General features: G+C 43.2%; 1 protein-coding gene across 7 annotated transcripts in view; it reads right to left on the reverse strand.

Annotated features, from left to right (window-relative positions):
- The window catches only part of LOC138631948 (rap guanine nucleotide exchange factor 6-like), a 128,739-nt gene that overhangs the window by 24,166 nt on the left and 84,966 nt on the right, over window positions 1-19,607 (reverse strand). For 5 of the 7 annotated variants that reach the window (XM_069717184.1, XM_069717175.1, XM_069717166.1 and 2 more), the window contains 10 exons: window positions 18,072-18,208; window positions 16,499-16,657; window positions 15,062-15,214; window positions 13,445-13,609; window positions 11,539-11,646; window positions 10,711-10,914; window positions 9,751-9,859; window positions 9,383-9,626; window positions 3,581-3,738; window positions 107-121 (listed from right to left, as the gene is read on the reverse strand). In XM_069717184.1, coding sequence (XP_069573285.1) covers window positions 107-121; window positions 3,581-3,738; window positions 9,383-9,626; window positions 9,751-9,859; window positions 10,711-10,914; window positions 11,539-11,646; window positions 13,445-13,609; window positions 15,062-15,214; window positions 16,499-16,657; window positions 18,072-18,208 — 1,452 coding nt within the window. The remainder of the gene's footprint in view (window positions 1-106; window positions 122-3,580; window positions 3,739-9,382; window positions 9,627-9,750; window positions 9,860-10,710; window positions 10,915-11,538; window positions 11,647-13,444; window positions 13,610-15,061; window positions 15,215-16,498; window positions 16,658-18,071; window positions 18,209-19,607) is intronic. The other 2 variants (XM_069717191.1, XM_069717205.1) reach the window with 1 other exon arrangement.

Genomic DNA, 19,607 nt, shown 5'->3' on the forward strand with positions numbered 1-19,607 from the left:
GAAGCTCATGAATTAAAGAGGAACGGTATCAGGATGCGGGGGACATTTGGGAGGAACATTTCCTGAAGCACAACCAAACTGTAACATTGGAGGTATTTATACTTACAGTAGAGTCCCATGGCTTGGCAGGCAGAGAAGAAAAAGAGAAAACAAGAGTGTAATGTGAGTGAAAGAGAGTGTGGGAGGAGCACAGAGAGAAACAGTGGCTGGAAGCATCGTGACAGAAGAGAAATGGAGGGAAGACCAGTGGAGTGGCCTTAATCTGCTCATGGGGGGGGGAAACCAGAGAGGCAGAGTATGAGTCAACATGTCGACACGAGAGAATCTGTTTAAAATCACAGCAAGAGAATCGCAGGAGGAAAGACCGAGAGAGAGAGAGAGAGAGAGAGAGAGAGAGAGAGAGAGAGAGAGAGAGAGAGAGAGAGAGAGAGAGAGAGAGAGAGAGAGAGCAAGAGAGAGGACAGGACTGTGGAGAGGAGAGGAGAGGAGAGGAGAGGAGAGGAAAAGAAACAAGGACACAAAAACAAAGAAGAAAGTGAAAGTGAGAGCATGTCTTCTCTTGGAGAGACATGTATGAGAAGACACAACGTTGCTTTGCAAACAGGAGACGCTGAAGAAAGCTCTTGTCGTCTTGCTCAGCGGCAATGCAGTCGTAAAGCTCCACTTCTCTGAACTGTTTTTTTTTTTTGTTTCTTTCTATTATTTTAATTTAAAGAATTTAACAACCCAGGTTTAAAAAAAAAAAAACTACCCAATTTAAGTTTTATTTATTTTTCTTTTATCAATGCTTTCTAATTAAGTGGCACTCCTCCAATCCATGGTCAAAATATATCGTGTTTTTTTATAACCTGTCTTGAACCAGTACAACGTAATTAAGAAAAAAGTGTCCCAGCCGAGTCATGCAGCAGTAACAATGACTTATAGCAGACAAAATACATTAAACCAAACGACACAAAATAAGCCACAGAGTCAGGCTTGAACATACAGTCATGAATAACGTTTCTAATACAATCATTAAAAAAAGATTTCACATAAAAAAATAAAAAAAAAAAAACATTATCAGTGCCTTAAAACAACCCAAGAGCTTTGTAAAACCATAAAAACTAAGACCAATCCAAAAAAAAATAATCTACAGTATCACAGGCAGTGGTGATTAAACAGGCTGTTCTATCCTCTGATATTAAACCTAATGGGAAGCCAGAGGACCTAAAGGAAACGTGATCTAATGGCGGATGATTAATGTGGCACAGTTGCATGTTTTTACTCGAGTGTAACACAACCACACGTGATGTATGTGAGCCAGAAGTGTACGTGCGGGAGTGTGTAAGTGCGTGTGTGCGTCTGTCTGAGCTCAATGAAAAATGTCTGGTGGAATAAATCAGGACCGTATTCTCCGTCACCTCGCCACTTTCTCTTTCTGGTTCTCGGTTTTTACTCTCCACGCACACATAACTAACACACAAATCCACAGGGAGCGCTCCGTGTTGGTTTAAATGATTACGCGCTCAGAAACCCGTCGGACAGGAAGGGGATTTAAAAAAGTTAATTCTTGTCAGATGGACACAATTCGGCGAAAGACTTTTCAAAAAGTAAGACCCCAGGATGTGTGTGTGTGTGTGTGCGACTGTGTGCTAGAAACCTCCACAGGCTTGCTTTGAGTGTGTGAATGTGTTCCTTTGTCAGCACAAGTGACTGTTTGCCTGAACCCAGCCGGTGCGCACTAGAGCTACACTTCACCAGAGGCTGCTTTACTTTATGTTCAGCTTGTTTGCGCCTCTCGGTACTCGCCGAGTCCTTCACTCCACCGGTGGCTTTCGCGGTTTAATGAGGCCAAGGTCTCAAGTCAAGTGTGACAAACGGCTTCAGAAGAGAAGCCCTGAGCCGTGACCGAGACACCTGAAACACTCGGGCGACGGCTGCGAATGAACGGCAGGGAAACTTTTGCTTCCTTGACACCCAAAGCTCTCACAGCTGTGTTGTAAAGAAATATGATTAAAGCAATAAGATCTGTTGGATGCTTTAAGGAATTCAGGTTTTATAATAGGAAATAAGTTTGCATGAATGTGTGCTGGTTCAATCCCTTTGGGTACGATGCCGCGTTCAAACGGCTTCGTATTTGCTGTCCCATTTACCGTCCATATGAACGGGCCCGCTCGTGGTATTCACGACGTCAGAAGTTCTAATTTTCTTTAAGCCGAGTTGTGACGTGTTCGCCGACGTTTACGGAAACGGCAGAAGTCATGGAAGTTCATTTTCCGTTTGGGTGTGACGCTAATGTGGAGTCATTTTTGTCATGCAGAGTTTGTCTTTATAACTTAGATAGTAGCCAACGTCTGAGGAAGAAGTTGATCGTCCCAACGGCCTCATTTTTTTCCAGCTGTGCCTTTGCATTTCCTGCATTGTTACATCGCCGTTAGCTTGCCAAATTGTGAGCCTCTGTGGCTTTCTAGACATCGCCCGCGTTGCCAAGCAACGGCGTCTTTACGACGCAACCGCTTGAACACCGAGCATACGCCAAACACGACTTCCCGCGTTGTAACCACGAGCTCACGAGTTCCATTTGAACGCGGCATGAGGTGACGAGTTGTTTATCTCATGGTAAACGTTCAACAAAAATACAATCAATACATTTCGTGAGAAATATTGTCCTTCTGTCCCCCAAGTGTCCCTCTCTCTGGGGACAATAAGGGATGATTTTGATTTATTGATATGATCTAGAAAACAGCAGGACTGTCACCGCACAACAGGACTTTGAGACCAGATCAGACAAGCTGTAAACAAACCTGAAGTGAGTGCAACCAGCATGTCATAAATAATCCCTCATTGGAGAAAGTAAGACAGCTGTGTCCTAATTCCATTCTACACACTTCGTTCTGAGCAGGTTTTGAGTACGTGGAGTCTTCATTATTGTGTCACAGGGCTTTAAGGATGTGGAGGAGCTGCGCACAGCTGGAGACGATTAAAACAAATTGGGAATGGTGGAAAAGCAGCTTTTGTGAACATCAAACCAGAAAACCAAAAAGAAAAAAAAACAACCAGAAATGAAATCTCGGGTAAAAACATTTGGCCGTCCATTTATGAATCTGAATTCGACGTGACGTTCTGATGTTGCAGTTTGTCCTTAGTGAAAAACTGTTGATATTTTCAATGCCAACGAAAATAAACAGCACACAAAGACAATTAGCACATGGAAGCAGTATAGAACTGGGACACACTGCGTTCGCGACCACAACTACATTTGAACTAAGGGGTTGTATAGCTGTATCGGACATTTACGATACAATAATTTCACCGATTTCCATAATTATTCCTGCCCGTCATGTTTCTTTCACTATCTGACACCTTTTTTTTTTTTTTTTTTATGAGAATGTTCCAAAATCTCAGCAATTTTCTTCAACAGAAAAAAACTGAAATTTGTAAAAAAAAAAAAAAAAAAAGAAGAAGAAACGTGGAGACAGTCTTGTCCATGATGTCTAAAATCTCAACAGGCACAACAAAAAGAACACCAGCAGGAGAATATTCCACAGTTGTATCCTCACAGAAATCCCTCGATTTCACTGCGTCAACATTAGTCTCCTACCTGCGGGGTTGGAGAAGTCGAGGACGCTGGTTGCCGGCTGCAGCAGGTCGGGGCTGCTGGACGACAGGTTGCCGGGGATGGGCATGATGGCCACGCTGTGACGACACTGCTTGGTCCCCACAATGCTGTCATCCTGAGACTGACCCATGCCGCCGTCGCTAGAGAGGATATCGGGGAAGGTGCAGTGGGATAAGAGGGGAGTGGGGGGGCAGGAGGGAGTTGCGGTGGAGGAAAAGAGAATAGGAAATAAGACTTAGTCCTTGAATATTAATGTTCCTTATAGGCTTATATTTTACAGCAGTAGACATTTGTTAAAAATCTGTCGCCAGTTTTTCTCCCTTTTATATGACTTTTAAGCGCAGGTGCTATGATGAGAGCATTTCCCTTCACCTTGTAGGAATATTAAAATCACAACTCATGCAGTGGAAAAAAAACAAACCACCTGAGATTTAATCAAAATGTCTACTGCTGCAGAATCACAACACAAAATATCAATATCGTATTTATCTTTTAATATGCAGCCGTGACACCGCTGGAAGTCACCCATGAGGAGGGTTCGTGAATGGCAGGAACTGCTCAGGAGCATTCACGGATAGAGACACACATGTCCACACACACACACACACACACACACACACACACACACACACACACACACACACACACACACACACACACACACACACACACACACACACACACACACACACACACACACACACACACACACACACACACACACACAGACGATGAGACAAAGCTGGCACAACAAACAGAGGAGCACATTTGGAAGTCATGAGTGTTTCAGATCAGGTATTTTTCCATTAATTTGCAGGCATTTGTTATTTCCACATTTGTAGGTTACTTTGCCTTAAAACACATTTTTAGCTTTCTTTGAGAGAGAGGCGCCTTTCCTGGCTACTCAGCTCAGCTCAGGGATATGCAAACATCAACCTTTACGTTAACGGTCTCATTAGACCGACTGGATCTGCATACATGTGATGGAAATGGCGACTCTTGGAGGAGACAAACAAGTGATTTTTTTTAATAGTCCAGCCTCAAATGATAAATGTGAACATCTGAATATTTAATAACACAGCTGTAATAGCTTTGGGAGAGCTCCAAGAATGGCTTAATCACTTTAAAACAGGTGAATTTAAGGTAATAAAAACTCAAACTAAACTATAAACAAAAGCAATATGATTGTAAATCTGCACTTGAATGCTGTGATGGTTTAATAACGTTAAATACAGTCTCTGTCTGTCGCGTCTGACACAACGAGCTCATCTCGTTCTGCCTGCATAGCAATCGTAGTTTCCCTCCAGGTGTGTGTGTGTGTGTGTGTGTGTGTGTGTGTGTGTGTGTGTGTGTGTGTGTGTGTGTGTGTGTGTGTGTGTGTGTGTGTGTGTGTGTACAGTATATGCTGAACGCGCTGCAGTAATGCAGGGTTTCCACTAACACAGCTACGCGCTGCTGTAGCGAAGCCTCTGTAATCTTTGAATCAGCAGGCGACAGGTGCTGCAGCGACAGGACGGAGCAGAGAGAAGGAGAGGAGGGGGAAAAAAAAAAAGATGGAGGGACGGTAAAGACACACACAGACGGATAATGAACAGGCAAGAAAAGGATAGAGAAGAGGTGGATTCAATACTTTTCAGCAAGGTGAAGAAGCAGGGGAGAAAGGCGAGGGACATTTAGAAAGCAGACGATGGGGAGATTGAGACTGATAAGGATAGCGCGGAGCTCATAAGACTTCACTAAGACATTGTTAGCTCTGGGGGTGATGACTGATGTAATGATATTCATACTTTGAACAATGAAAGTCAAGGCAGAACCAATAATGTCTGATAACAAGGATGTAAAGCAGTTCTGTAGTTTGAGCCACAATCATAAGAATTAAAGTCGAACATGGATCTCTCTTGTTAAACAATAATAAACCAACTCCTCTTTGTTTTTTCTGCAACATCCCTGCAGAATATATTGGGCTTAAACTGTAACTGAGTCTCCTGAAAGACGTGCTGAACAAAACCACAGCTGCAGAGTTTGAATATGAAAATGAAGAAGAGCTTCACCTTGACTTTGTGGAAAAGTGGGATTCATGTGTTGAAGGAATTAGCATGAAACCGACAAATGTAGTTCTCCAATCATTTTGCTGAAGGTCAGCAGAGCTGCTGTGTGTGTGTGTGTGTGTGTGTGTGTGTGTGTGTGTGTGTGTGTGTGTGTGTGTGTGTGTGTGTGTGTGTGTGTGTGTGTGTGTGTGTGTGTGTGTGTGTGTGTGCATGTGTGTGTGTGTGTGTGTGCGGCTGCCTGCTGTGTTGTGTGCAGCTCTACAGATGGATACTGAATCAAATGGTTGGAAGATGGGGAGTTACGCAAGAGGTCTTACCCAAACAGGCCCCTGAAGCAGCAGAGAGACAAACGGGGAGAGAGACGGCGTTGAAAAGCGTGAAGACAAAGAAAGTAAAAAAGAAAAAACAGAAGCAGGGCTCTGCTGAAGTGATTCAGCGATACCAGTGCAGCAGTGTGCGAAAAGACAAGGCCTCTTTCACTCACGCACACTTACAGCACAACAATACAAACAAACATGTAGGTTGACAGCATACAGGACAGGTTTGCTGAAATAAATAAGCAGAAATATGTCAGAAGCAATTTAATACAGTCAGCACAGAATCATACACAACATGAGACGTCAGTAAGCAGCAGGAAGCACATGAGGATTATTAACATTCGTCCACCCCAGTTATATCAGTGAGGGGAGGGTAAACGACACAATCACCTCTCTGTAATGTAATACAGTTCAACAGCACCACAAACTCCATTAAAGCTTCTGGTCTAGAAAATGTCAGACAGCTGCATTTTGAATGCTGAGGTTTAAAGCCACAAGATATTTTGTTTACTATCACAAAAAAAACGCAGCAAAGTCAAAAAAAAAAAAAAAAAAAAAGCAAGTTAACCAAATAGGTGCCGATTCATTTTCTGTTGATGATCAATTAACTAAACGGTGCAGCTCTACTGTGCTTTGATTACGATATAAAGAGCACACTGAACAAAATATAAAAATTATGGCGAGGAATTATGCAACAATTATGCCATGCTTCTATTCATTTTATGACATTGATGTTTCTGAGTCTTCACAAAAGCTAAACGAGCACCACTTTTTCCGTCCTTCCCACAACTTCGTGGCCACCTACCAAACAGTAACAACGTTTGCCCTGATGCCATCTTTTCAATAATGTCAATCCAAAACAATCTGATTCCAGAAACTGGGGCAGAAACTAAGTTGCAGGGAGTGCAGGTTCAGATTTCAGCAGGCTCTAGGTTACAGTTTGTTAAACTGTTGTTAGGCGGCAGCATTTTACCCACAACAGTCAAATTTCCACTCATGTCATCATACACATTGGAATGACTCATAGCCTGCAGTGTTCACTTTCCAAGACGTAGCAGTGGCCGCATTAACATGGAGAGCACATCTCTCAAAACCTCATATCCTCCCCAAAGTCCTGGGACAAAAGCACATTTTCGATCTACGGACAGAACGGCGACTCCAAAAACGTTCCTCCTGTCTTTCTATCCGCTGTCCAGTCGAGTCAATAGCTCCAACTAATTTCCTGAACAGTTCCTCTTGCTGGTGGAGCAGCAGGTTGGAAGGGAGTATGAAGTAAAATGTGGATGTCACACAGGCGAACACTGGGAGGCACAAACACTTAATAACACAGTTATTATTGTGTTGCACGTCATGGGTTACGACATGTAACCGCGTCACAAAGAAGTAGAGAGGATGAAAATGGGACGTGGAGAATTATGAGGTTGATCATCGTCTCACTAAATCACCGAAGAGTTCTTGGACAAACTGACCGGTGGCTAAAACCTAAGTGTATTGCTTTCCAATCTGTGGAGTGTAAATCAACTGTGTATGAAGGTAAACGCGCGGCGCTGGATATCTTAATTTGGCAGAAAAACAACTTGTTTATTGCCAGTGTGCCCTTGTCATATAAAATCCCAGTCTGAAGTGGAGTACAATGTCAGCCAAGAGGAGAAAAAAGAAGCAGCAGCAGCAGCGACGGCGGGTTCGTTATAAGTTTGCTTGCCGGGCAACTAAACTGCATTTTAAGTTGTGAAACAAGGTTATCTGCCTTAATTTAACTGGGCAGGTGTTTCAAAAGTGAGCAAAAGCATTGAATAAAGCCTTAGTGAGAGACTGCGCCATGGCAACGGTTGTCACGGGTTGCATCCTTGTGAGAGCCAATGTGTCCTTAAAGTGGCAGTTGGTCCCGTGCGTGTGCGCGTGTGTGCATGTATTTAAAACCGCCTGATATTTTAAACTATGCTGTCCTCGAACAGCCTGTACCTTTAGTATACATGCGCACACGCACACGCACACGCACACACACACACACACACAGTGGAGAACTCCACAACATTGCCTCAAATTTTCTCCCCAGAATAGACACTGATGAATCCTGATTGACCCGAACCACCCTCCTCATCTCCAGCGACTGTAATCAGCCATCGATTCCTTCGAAGCAAAGCTTTGTTTAAATGGTGGCAACTAAAAAAAAAACAACACAAAAAAAACCCCACTAGAAGTCCCAACGCAGCGGAGAGCCTCGTGAAGCCGTGCACCGAGTCGGGTTAATGGCCGTGTGATGGCGTGTCGCGTTATGACACGGAGCACATTTCGGCTTTCATGCAAACGGCGTGACTTTGTGAGAAGTAATCACCGCCGAGCCGGAAGCTGATGGAGCGGAGACAGCGAGGGAGACAAAGCGAGAGGGCGTGGATACCCATGACAGTCTATGTGCAAGCGTGTGTGTGTGTGTGTGTGCGCGCTGGTTTACACCGAGCGAGTCGGCTCTGTAATTAACAGGACGAGAAGCTGCGTCCTCTCTCTCTCTCTCTCTCCACCACTCACACAGTAAGGAGTTAAATGAGGCCTGAGGAGGCACGAAATGATGAAATGAAATCAAGTCTGTATCGGCACGCTACGGGTGGAATATTGAATGAGCCTCATCTGAACAATCGTTCCAGATGCTGCCGGTACAATGGCTGGTTATGGATATCACTGACAGCGGTTGTCTGATGATGATGATGATCATGATGATGATGATGATGAGGCCTTTTACATTCTTGTGATTTGCCTGGAATCTCTCTACATCACAGCAGTTGAAGATAAGCGAGAGAGAAAAGTCTAAAAAGTGCAAAAGTAAGTGTCACATTTTCAGAACAAGGTTCCTTTAGCTAGAGCTTGAATTGGGATGAAGGAGTGTGAACGGCCACTTTCCAATAAATGTGACTAAGTGTGACACTTGTGTTGAAATTGGTCCATTTTCTCTCCACATACAAGCTGAAAGGGAATGTTAAAATGTGCTTCATTGTCATTTTCTGAGCTGCACGGAGGGGTTCAAGTTCAGTCTAAAAGCTAGAAAAAGTTCTACTCATGCTTCTCTACAAACAGAAACAAAACATTGGAACGGCAGTGGACTGATCCGGTCAGAGCTGGCCAACAGGCTCTAGACGATGTTTTAGATTCAAGTAAATCCACCTGAGCCCACTCATCTTATACGGCACCTTTGTAAAGCTTCCTGACATTTAATTTAGAACACGTTATGTTTATGACTAATCCCCTCCCACACCTCAGAGAAATCTGTCCAATAAATGTATTGACATGCGTGTTCCTTCTTCCTTCTGTGTGTCAGTGCACGATTTTAACGACGCATTTAGATGGAAATACTTCTAACGTATTTCATCGTCATTCAAGCACAGCTTTCTACAGCTCCAAGCAGGTGTCCGCAAACGTCCGCTTACCTGAATGGTTTGGGTGGCAGTATGCTGAAGCGCGTCTTCTCCAGCATCTTCCTGATCTTGTTTCGACCCCCTGACACAGTGTTGGCCTTCATCTTCCGGGTGCTCTTGTGGTCAGTGGGGAACTCCATGTCTCCGGGAAGGTCGGGGATGGAGAAGCGGTTGCCCTTCTTCTCCTGGATCTTGGGAATGTGAGGGCCGCCGTTCTTCTTCTCGTGCACGATCCTGCTGAGGAGCTCTTTGAAGACTGAGATGGATGGATACAGAAAGAGGAGGATGATTGGCTAGTTTCTAACACCTTTAGTTTAGTATATTTGTCTTATTTTTAATACAATTAGCAACTGTGTAAATACAAATACGACTTTATTCACCAAAGATGTTGGTTTTGACCGTGAGGGAGAGGTGTGTGTTGTTTCTCAGGATGTCGACAGCTTTGGAGAAGGAGATGTTCTCAAAGTTCTGACCATTGATCTCCATGATCTGAAACACAACAGATGAGATGACAAAAAATGAAATGACTTCCCTTCAAAACAACCAACATTTAGATCACCCTTGACTGGAATCTGAAATACAAAAATATTCTGGTTTGCCTCTCATGATACTATTCGTAACTCCGCATAGCATTACAGTAAAAAGAAAGCCCTTTCTGAATGACACAAAAAAGGAAGCGTGCAGTTTAGAGTTTCGGGTGGAAAACTTGTCATCAAACATTCATCCGCGACGTAATAAGTGTGTCAAAACAGGTTTTCCTTTTGTTATTTATAAACCCGTTAAAAAAAAAAAAGCACATCTTTGTGTGCACTGTTACTGTTGTTTAACCACGTTGTCACATGATATCCCATAAATAAGACTGCTGACCTTCCGATAACAGAACTGATCAGATCGGGTCATAAGACTTTAAAAACTGAAAACCTTGCAGTAAAAAGTGGTTAAAGGTCTGCAGTCCTGTTGGAGTCTCTACACTTCAACTAATTCACTTCATAGGGATTCCAACAAATGCAATAAACTACCCGTTAGGACGACATTGTAGCAAAACCACTGGCGGTATATAAAAGTGGACGTAGCTTCCGGGTCTCAAAACCGCTCTGAACCAGCAAAATGGCGACGGCACTGAAGTCAAACTCGAGTCTTCGTAACAGCTCTCTACAAACCAATGAGTGGTGTCACTGTTGGTTACCGCTTGAGCAAACCGCAGGTGTTTTTTTTGTTGTATATTGTGAGAAAACATGAAAGACTGCTGATTGTCTACAGCCGTCAGTATTCCAACACAGCAGTGTCCTTCCTTCCACACGGTGTTTTACCACTTGATTGTCACATTATGCCCCTCTCACCTGATCTCCCCGTTTGAGTCCGGCCTCCGCCGCCTTGCTTCCTTCTTCCACCGACTCGACAAAGATGCCGAACCCTCTCTCACTGCCGCCCTGCACGCTGAAGTAGAGCGCCGCCTCCCTGGACGCCTTCTGCAGAGTGATCTGTCTCCACTTAGCCTTGGCTGCGCATGCGATGTTCAGCAGCCTTAAATGGCCCTTCATTTTCTGACGAGGAGGGACAGATAAGAAAATTATGAATTGGAGGGGAGCGGCATTTAAATGAGCTTTCGTGTCTTAAGGTCTGCAATGTAATTTTGGATGAAAAGAAATCATTTATTTTAGAAGAGAACATAAATAATAACTGTTTGAGCTCAAATTATGATGAGACAAAATGCAGGAGTGTCATCAGCGCATCTTACTGTGATGTAGGAAGTAATTATACAGCGATACAACTTTGTATGAAGTAGTGGTGTGCAAGTTTTTGCTATGGTTATGATGATTTATGTTTTTGAAACATGCTTTCCTGCCATTTATAGAAAGACCAACATTTGTGCATGGTACAAGGACAATAACACATAATACAACGATAAGCCAATGAATTCACCCCTTTAACCGTGGAAGGAATAAGGAAAATAAGTTATTAAGATAACAGAAGGAAAATATATAAAACATTTTCAAGAAGAAACAGGTATTTGCAAAGACTCAACAGGAAAAACATACAATATAAGTTTATGGGCAACTTGGGGACTGAACAGAGCTGAGAAAAAAACTGACAACACAAAAGACGAACAGAGCTAAAAGTGAAATACACTGAATTTAAACTATGTTCAGATTGTTAGTTGACCTTACTGTGGTTTCTAGATGTTTCTCAAACTCCTCCAGGAAGCGCGTCATAGCCGGATCACCCTCGAAGTCATTGAAGTGGTTGTTAACCCACAGCAGCACTATTCTGGTTACCTGAGACACAATGACAGCTTCATTCAGCACACGGAGCTCCTGCGAGGACACATTTTCACACTTCATTTCTTAGAAGATCTTAAACTATTTGAGTGTGAGCTGCTTTGACAAGAAATCTATTGAAAGCTTGAAGAAGAAATATAATGTCGGAGAGGTCACATTTAACTACTCTGCAGGTGTTTGGAAGCTGGCGGTACACAACATTAACACTTTAGCACCCAAATGCTTGGTTACATGAGTGCTCTCCATATTAACATACCGCCAAAAACCAGCCGTGTTAAGTGTTTCTTACCAATACGCTGTACAACACTTGATGATAACTTTAATCACATGTAAATAATGCAACTCTTTCTGTCGCAAAATACAGCTCCAGGGATCAGATTTAGTTTTTTTTTTTTTTTTTTTTTATTCAGTCCTATTATAAATCTATCTCCTTTTATTGTCTGGAAGTTTGTAACACATGAGAAACAACAGGGAGGCTCTACTGCATAATAACCTGGTGCAAGGCTGCAGAGAAAACCTTTAACCCGTTGGTTGACTGCTTCATTTTGTGCCACAACAATTAGAAGAAGGAAAAAAAAGAAGAAGCAAAAGTCAATGAGCAACAATAATGTCTGCAAATTTACACTGGTGAGGACATTGTTGTAACCTTTGCAAAAGGTCAGGGCAGCACTCGATACATCAACACGGAGCATCAATCAATGTATACGCACTCCACTTTCTAGTCTTTTCTGACGCCGTCTCCTGCCCTCTCCGTACACGTTCTGTTACTCTCTGTTCGTCCTGTACAACATTAGATCCTGTTGAAGGTTATAAGCCTGAATGACAACCACATCAAGGCTATTGACAGTACAAGGCTAATCTTTGGCTGAAGCAGTTATGGACGACGGGAGTGTCAGACATGAACAAATCGGTAGGCGGCTCAAGGACAGCTGAGCTTGCTGAGCTCGTATCGATCGGCACGTGAGCACGTGAATTCCCATCAACATGCATGAATACAGAACATCAGGAGTGCTGATAAGAGCATTTAGATCATCATTTAAAACACACACTCTGTAACGGTATGAATACATGTATGTAATTTGAACTTGAAGAAGACTCAAAAATACGCTTATAACCTCCAACACTGATACACAAACCTCTTAAACATTCTCATCTCACAAAACGGCCTCCCTGACATTTCCCGTCTCCTCTCACCCCAGTGCACAAATATCTTCCTGGTGCGTGCACACGCACGCACGCACGCACACGCACGCACGCACGCACACACACGCGCACTGCAGTATTTGACACACCCATCCACACACCATGCAAACAGTTTTGACCCTGAAATAAACCTTTGCGGATGTGTGAAAAAGTGAAGACCAGATGAAATGTCCTCACAAAGACAGATGTACAAGTAGACACACACACACGCACACTGCAGTCTTTGACACACCCATCCACACACCATGCAAACAGTTTTGACCCTGAAATAAACCTTTGCGGATGTGTGAAAAAGTGAAGACCAGATGAAATGTCCTCACAAAGACAGATGTACAAGTAGACACACGCACACTGCAGTCTTTCACAAACCCCTTCCACACGTACACAAACAACCCTCAATCCAATCCTTACCCCAACATATTTCTACCCTGTACCCTAACACCAATCCTGAAATACACCTTTGAGGGTGTGAGAAAGTGAGGACCAACTAAAATGTCCCCACGAAGACAGATATACAAGTATACACACACACACACACACACACACACACACACACACACACACACACACACACACACACACACACACTGACCGTGTCCCGGAGGCTGTCAACCTTGAACCACTCCAGCAGCTTCTTTCCCACCTCCATGGGACTTGACAGGAAGGTCCTGTAGGTCAGCAGGAAGTCTTCGATGTAGGTGGGGTCCACCACCGACGGCTCCTCCACCAGGTGCATGATCAGACGCTCCGGGGTTCCCTGGGGTGAGAAAATACACACACACACACATATAAGGATACCCAGAGGAAATATATAACATACTGCACACTCATACATACACATGTAAGACAGCTGAAATCACACATTATCTATACAGACAGACACAGACACACACAGACACACACACACACACACACACACACACACACACACACACACACACACACACACACACACACACACACACACACACACACACGGTAAGAAGCCGACACAATATGCACATGCACACAACAATTTCAATAAATTATGTCGACATTAATCATAAAAGTGACAAGGACAAGTATAGAAATGCAGCTATTGAACTGAGCTGTCAGTCCCCCATCGATAACACAAAGACACACACGCACACGCACACACACGCACACACACACAATTGCTCCTTCATTACAGCAAACTAAAGGATTTATTGCAGTTGCTGTGAATTTGTATGAGAATAAAACACATGAAATATTTTGGACCACATTCTTGACTCTTATGTCTATTTTTATTCCTAAATATAAGATTGAAAGACGCACAAACTCCACTCTTCATCTTTCAGTGTGTTTGCTAATATAACCACAGCGGAGGTTCCTGAGGGGGAAATGATTCATTTGACAGGGAAGAGAAACTAGAAAGGCATCCACTTTTGTCAGACACAAAAAGAAGAAAGCCAAAAACAGAAGCGGAAACGCTAACACTTGTGAATTGACTCATCTCCACTGGATGCGTTTTGGAGCCAACAGCTTTCCTTCGGAGCGGCAGCCAAAGAGATTCATTCAGGCCCATTATCTGATCAATACCTGGCTGCCTCTGGAGAACCGGGGGGGGGAAGGATCAAAAGGCTTCGGAACGCACCGCAATGTAGCGTGCAAGACAAACACAGATAGTGCTAACGGTGCCTCTTAACGATCAACAAAGAACAGCGAGCAGCTGCACTCTAAGTACTATATCTGTGAGGGAATGGTCAATTGATAATGATGCAGTACTCAAAGCAATTCAAGGCTTCTCACTGTATTTAGTGCATAATAATGAAAAGAGAGTGAAGATGTGAATTTCTGACCTGAGAAGTTTGTCATGTTAACACAGGCTTAGGTGAGGTTAACTGAGCTTAGTAGCGTAACCTTAACCTTGGACCTTAAGCCTTCTGGGTGTCTTCCTGGGTCTCATCTTGATCAAGAGAAGTTCTTGAACAAGGTTAAATGTATTTCTCTATTGAGGCTGTTACAGAAGTACAAGGGACGCCATCTTTTGAACCTCAAAAGTCCTGCAACCCAACTTTCCTGATCTTTGTTGGAAGGCGAGGTCACAAACAAAACAGACACTTTGGGATGTGGAAAAATTTCAGCAGACGCTTCAAAGAAGCAAAAAAAATGCCCCATTGAATCCCGCTTAAACTCCGGTTTTTCTAAATCTAAACAACGCTGCTCTTGAACATTTGAGATCACCAACCTTGATGACGATGTGCCCCTTCCTGGTCCCGCTGCGATCGAGCTCCCGGTGCTCCTTCACCATCACGATCTCCCCCTCCTCCTCCACCTTGTGGGTGTTCTTCTCCACATGGTTGAGGATGCGCCAGTAGTCCTCCTGGGCGATGCACACGAACTGGTCGAGGACGACATGGGGACAGCGCGTGAACTTGTAGTAGAGCACAACACTGCACTGCACCACAGTCGGGTACTCAGACAACAGCACAGAGGAAGCATGAGGGTTGGCGGAGAGAGGCATGAGAGGGACGGACGGGTGGTGGAAGGAATGTCCAACAACACTAATCTCCCACTGAACTAAACCTGATTAAAGAAGTCTGAATTGAAGTACCTGTGGTGGCGCAAAATCCCCTAAACTAGCCATTTAGGAGAAGCATCCTTCACTACAGTTGGACACCGCAGCTAAAATAACTTCCCATTATAGCACACAGAACAGAAAGTGCTCAGACATGACTCTTTGCTCCCCTGTAGCACTGACACTTGTGCTTCTGTCTTCACTAAATCATCTGTTTCTGCATTTGCAACTTCCTGTGTATATGAAGACAGGAAATGAAGCATGCAGCGGAGGAACTGGGCAGCAAGGACAGAGGAGCTGTCACTGCTTTTACCTTTTCACATTGTAGCTCCATATTAAGACTGTATAAGAAACCAACCGAGGCTATTAGTAAACACGAACTGAGAAACCCAACACCTGATGGTTGTACATGACAAGCCTGTGACTTACTTCCCAACCAAGACTCTGCATTTTAAAGCTGCTTGAAAAGCAACATGATTTTAATTATACCAATTTAAACTTTAAAACTGAAAAGGAAGGAAAGAATGGTAAAAAAAAAAAAAAAAAAAAAAAAACTTTAGATGTGTAACTGTTTTGCTGTGTTTGCAAACCTCTAGTTTAGAAATGAAAACAATACTTTACTTTGTGAGTTTTGAACGTTGACAGATTTTGCATAATAAGGTTGAGAAAAGCAAAAATCCTGCAAATCTTCAATAAATATTTGTACAGGCAAAAATTCTGTGATATCCCCCCCAAAAATGTGTAATTATAAAGACATTTGTTTTGCAAACAGTGGCGAAACGAGATTATTTTTGCTTTCAAAATAAGAGTCAATATTGTTTCTACTTGCACCACAAGAGACCAAAAAAAAAATATATATATATATTTTTATATATATATATATTTATATATATATATATATATAATAATAATAATAATTAAAAAAATAATATATATATATATATATATATATATATTTATTTTATTTTTTTAAAGGGAACCATGTCAGACATCAAATTCCAGGTCGTCCCACAATCCTTCAGTTCACTATCACACTAAGGCTGTAAGGTTTACCAAACCTCTTTCTGTGAGCAGCTCAACAAGTGGTTTTGTTCTTCTCTTCTTTACCTGGCAGTCGTCCCCCTTGGTGCGAACTTCTCCGTGCATGTACTGCTTGTCCAGAGAGGGTGAGATGCCGAAGCTGTTGCCCATGCAGAGAGTCTCCACCCTTCCCTCGGGATGGCTGATCTCAACCGCTCCATTCAAGATCACATACCAGAGGTCCAGCTGCAGACAGATGCATGAAGAGAAACGATCCAAATCATCAAAACACGCAACATTAAACCTTTTTTTTTTGGGGGGGGGGTTTCTGCAGAGGGGTCTGCTGCTCATCGTGACGCTCGCTTATGTATCTCATTCTTGCTCTTCTTTCATGTTCTTTTCAGCGGCTGAGTCAATATACTGCACGTCCATGCATACTTAATATCTTGTAGTGTTGAAACTACTAGTAACAGGGTAGAAACTACAACTGGAGTTGGCACACAATGTCAAACCTCCACTGACTTGACTGTGGATCAGACAACAGGCTCATCGTTAGCATCACTTGGCACGGTAACATGTTTAATTGTTACATGCGCACGAATGGTAACGTAAATGCTCTAACTGGTGTGCATTGTGTGAGGCATTAGTACGACGGTGAAGAGGTATTGTGTCTCTGGTGGTGGCTTTTGAAAAGGAAATGCTGGCGGGCATAATGCAAGAAGCCACTCATCCCGCGTGTGAGCGGATGGAGGGAGGGCGAACGAGCCCTCGGGTCCCTCCGCAGCGATAACCGATATTTCCTCCTCATTGCCTTTTCATTCTCTGGCCGGTTATCACCCAGCAAATCTCCGATTCTCTCCCCTCTGTGCTTCTCACTTTCTCTCCTCAGTTTCTGTGTTTTGTTATTCCAGTCAGCCTGTCACTCTCGTTATTCCTCAGCAATCATTAAAGGTGAAGAAAGGTAATCAAACACATACATACTGAAAATAAAGGGGCATTTTTTTTTCTCTAACATTTACATAAGTATATCACTTCTTAAAGCACACAGCCTCTGAATTTATATCATTAATGTTTACAGGATCCTGCAGAGTTCTTATTCTTCAAATAAAATCACAACTGTTTTTCCCTCTTCATTGTAACTCTTGATGGCTCCCTCATGTTCCATTTCCCTCCCTCCCTGTCCTCTGAAGCACTTTACCTCTCCCTCCACTTCTGTTAGACCACTTTAGACTCTTTATTTTCCTCTCCCTCTCACACTGTTGACTTCCGAGACGAGCCGAGTGCTCCTTTTTGACCTTCAAACGGGAGTCCGCAGAGACAGTGGAGCGCAGGAGAAAATGCCAGTCAACCGCCTCGACGTGGACAGCATGGAGGCACGTACACACAGTCGATGCCGACTCTCAACAACTGCGTGTGTTCATGGTTTTGTCCCGGTGGCGTGTGCTCCCGTCCTCGGCGGTCCATTGCCGTTTATCGCCTTGTCGGTTTCGATGCCGCTTCTTGTAACCAAACAGCCGTGACGGAGCTCCCGTTTCTCAGGCATGTAACTTAATTAATTAGCTGTGTAGGGGCTCGGGGTGATTGACGGGGGCTTCTTCCCTGTAACTCGAAATCAGTTGTGTTACACACGTGTCCTTGTGAGTTAATAGTCCGTTCATACCTCCTGTTTGTCGTGCAGTATGACTGTGCCAGCCTGCTCCACCACCTCGAACACCATGACGCTGCAAAGGTCCCTCCGCACAGACATGGTCATGTTGGCGAAGGCGGGCAGCTGGTGCATGAACTCCAGCAGTTGCTCTATTGGGCACGGAAATAGAGAGAAGCAGAGAGACAAAAAAAAAAAATACCCATTAGGCTTTGTGAACCATGAAAAGATTGTGTATTGATGTAACTTGCATATCCAAAGCAATGTGTCTCAGGTGTGCGCTGTAAAACACTCATTGATTTTTCCACAGACAAACAGCAACCTTTCTATAACAATCTATGGACTTTTGAATGGTCTCTTCCGCAAGCAAACAGAGGTCACTGGACTCAAACACAAAAACAAAACTTTTAGAAAATGTTGAACTCGCCATCTGACAGGTTCAGTGTTTAGAATTTAGGGGAATCTATTGGCAGAAATGGAATACAGTATGTATAATTATGTTTTATTAGTGTGTTTAACTAAACTAAACTAAGAATTGCTCTTTCATTTTCTTAGAATTAGCCCTTCATATCAATATAGTGAGCGGGTCATCCTCTACGGAGCCCGCCATGTTCCTACAGAAGCCCGCTAGGGACAAACCAAACACTGGCTCACTGGCTTTAATGGGTTTTTTTTGCGACTTTGGTGGATGAGCATTTAGAGGAGGAGCGTTCAATTGGCTGCAATCTGCAACCTCACCACTAGAGGCCACTAAATCCCACAGACTCCTCCTCTAATGTATGAGAATCAGTGCTGTCAGCAAAACTGTATTACTCCTCTTCATTTTATAAACAACTCTGGATCTATTTCCCTCTGAATCAAACATAACACAAACACACAGATCACTTCATCTGTTAATTATTTTCATCCAGCAACACAAAGCGTCAGTGGATCAGTGAATACTATCTGTGCTTAAGAGCTTCATATCTGCAACGAAAGTGTGTTCCCTCCCTACTGCTCCTCTCTCTGCTCTGTAGCTGAGAACAGAGTGACCTACAACCACACACAGCACATCATGCTGCTCAGTTTCTCCCTTTCATCCCCCCCCTCATGATGTTATCACCTCAATTTCTTCAATTCTATTTCTTCACTTTTTAAATAGTTCAAAGCACCAGATTGTTTGGAGTTTGTCAGATGAAAAAAAAACCAAAAAAACACTGAATCATAAAGTTTAGATTTAATTTAGTACATGTTTGTTATTAAGATTGGAAACTATCACGTGACCGATCAAGAATGTAGTAAGCTGCGCAAAATAAAGCTAAACCCTTCAAAGTTGTACATGCAAAACTAAACAGGGAGGCAGTGCAATGGTTTCACTCGGGCACTAATGAAATCTATGTAAGTTGTATGGTTGAAAAAATTCTACTAAATATGTTAATGGCTCTCCTGAAAATTGGCAAAATGACTGTTTGTTATCTTTTCTGGCTTGTGACACCTTAAGACAAAGTTGCGTCTTCATGCGACCCTTCGTCGTGTTTATGGGTTGTGAGCAGTTCACCATCAGATTGATTT

This window comes from Brachyistius frenatus, unplaced genomic scaffold (assembly GCF_029030835.1).
Source record: "Brachyistius frenatus isolate BFR_SWC_R1_liver_20210118 unplaced genomic scaffold, ASM2903083v1 Contig_5, whole genome shotgun sequence".
Lineage (NCBI taxonomy): Eukaryota > Metazoa > Chordata > Actinopteri > Embiotocidae > Brachyistius > Brachyistius frenatus.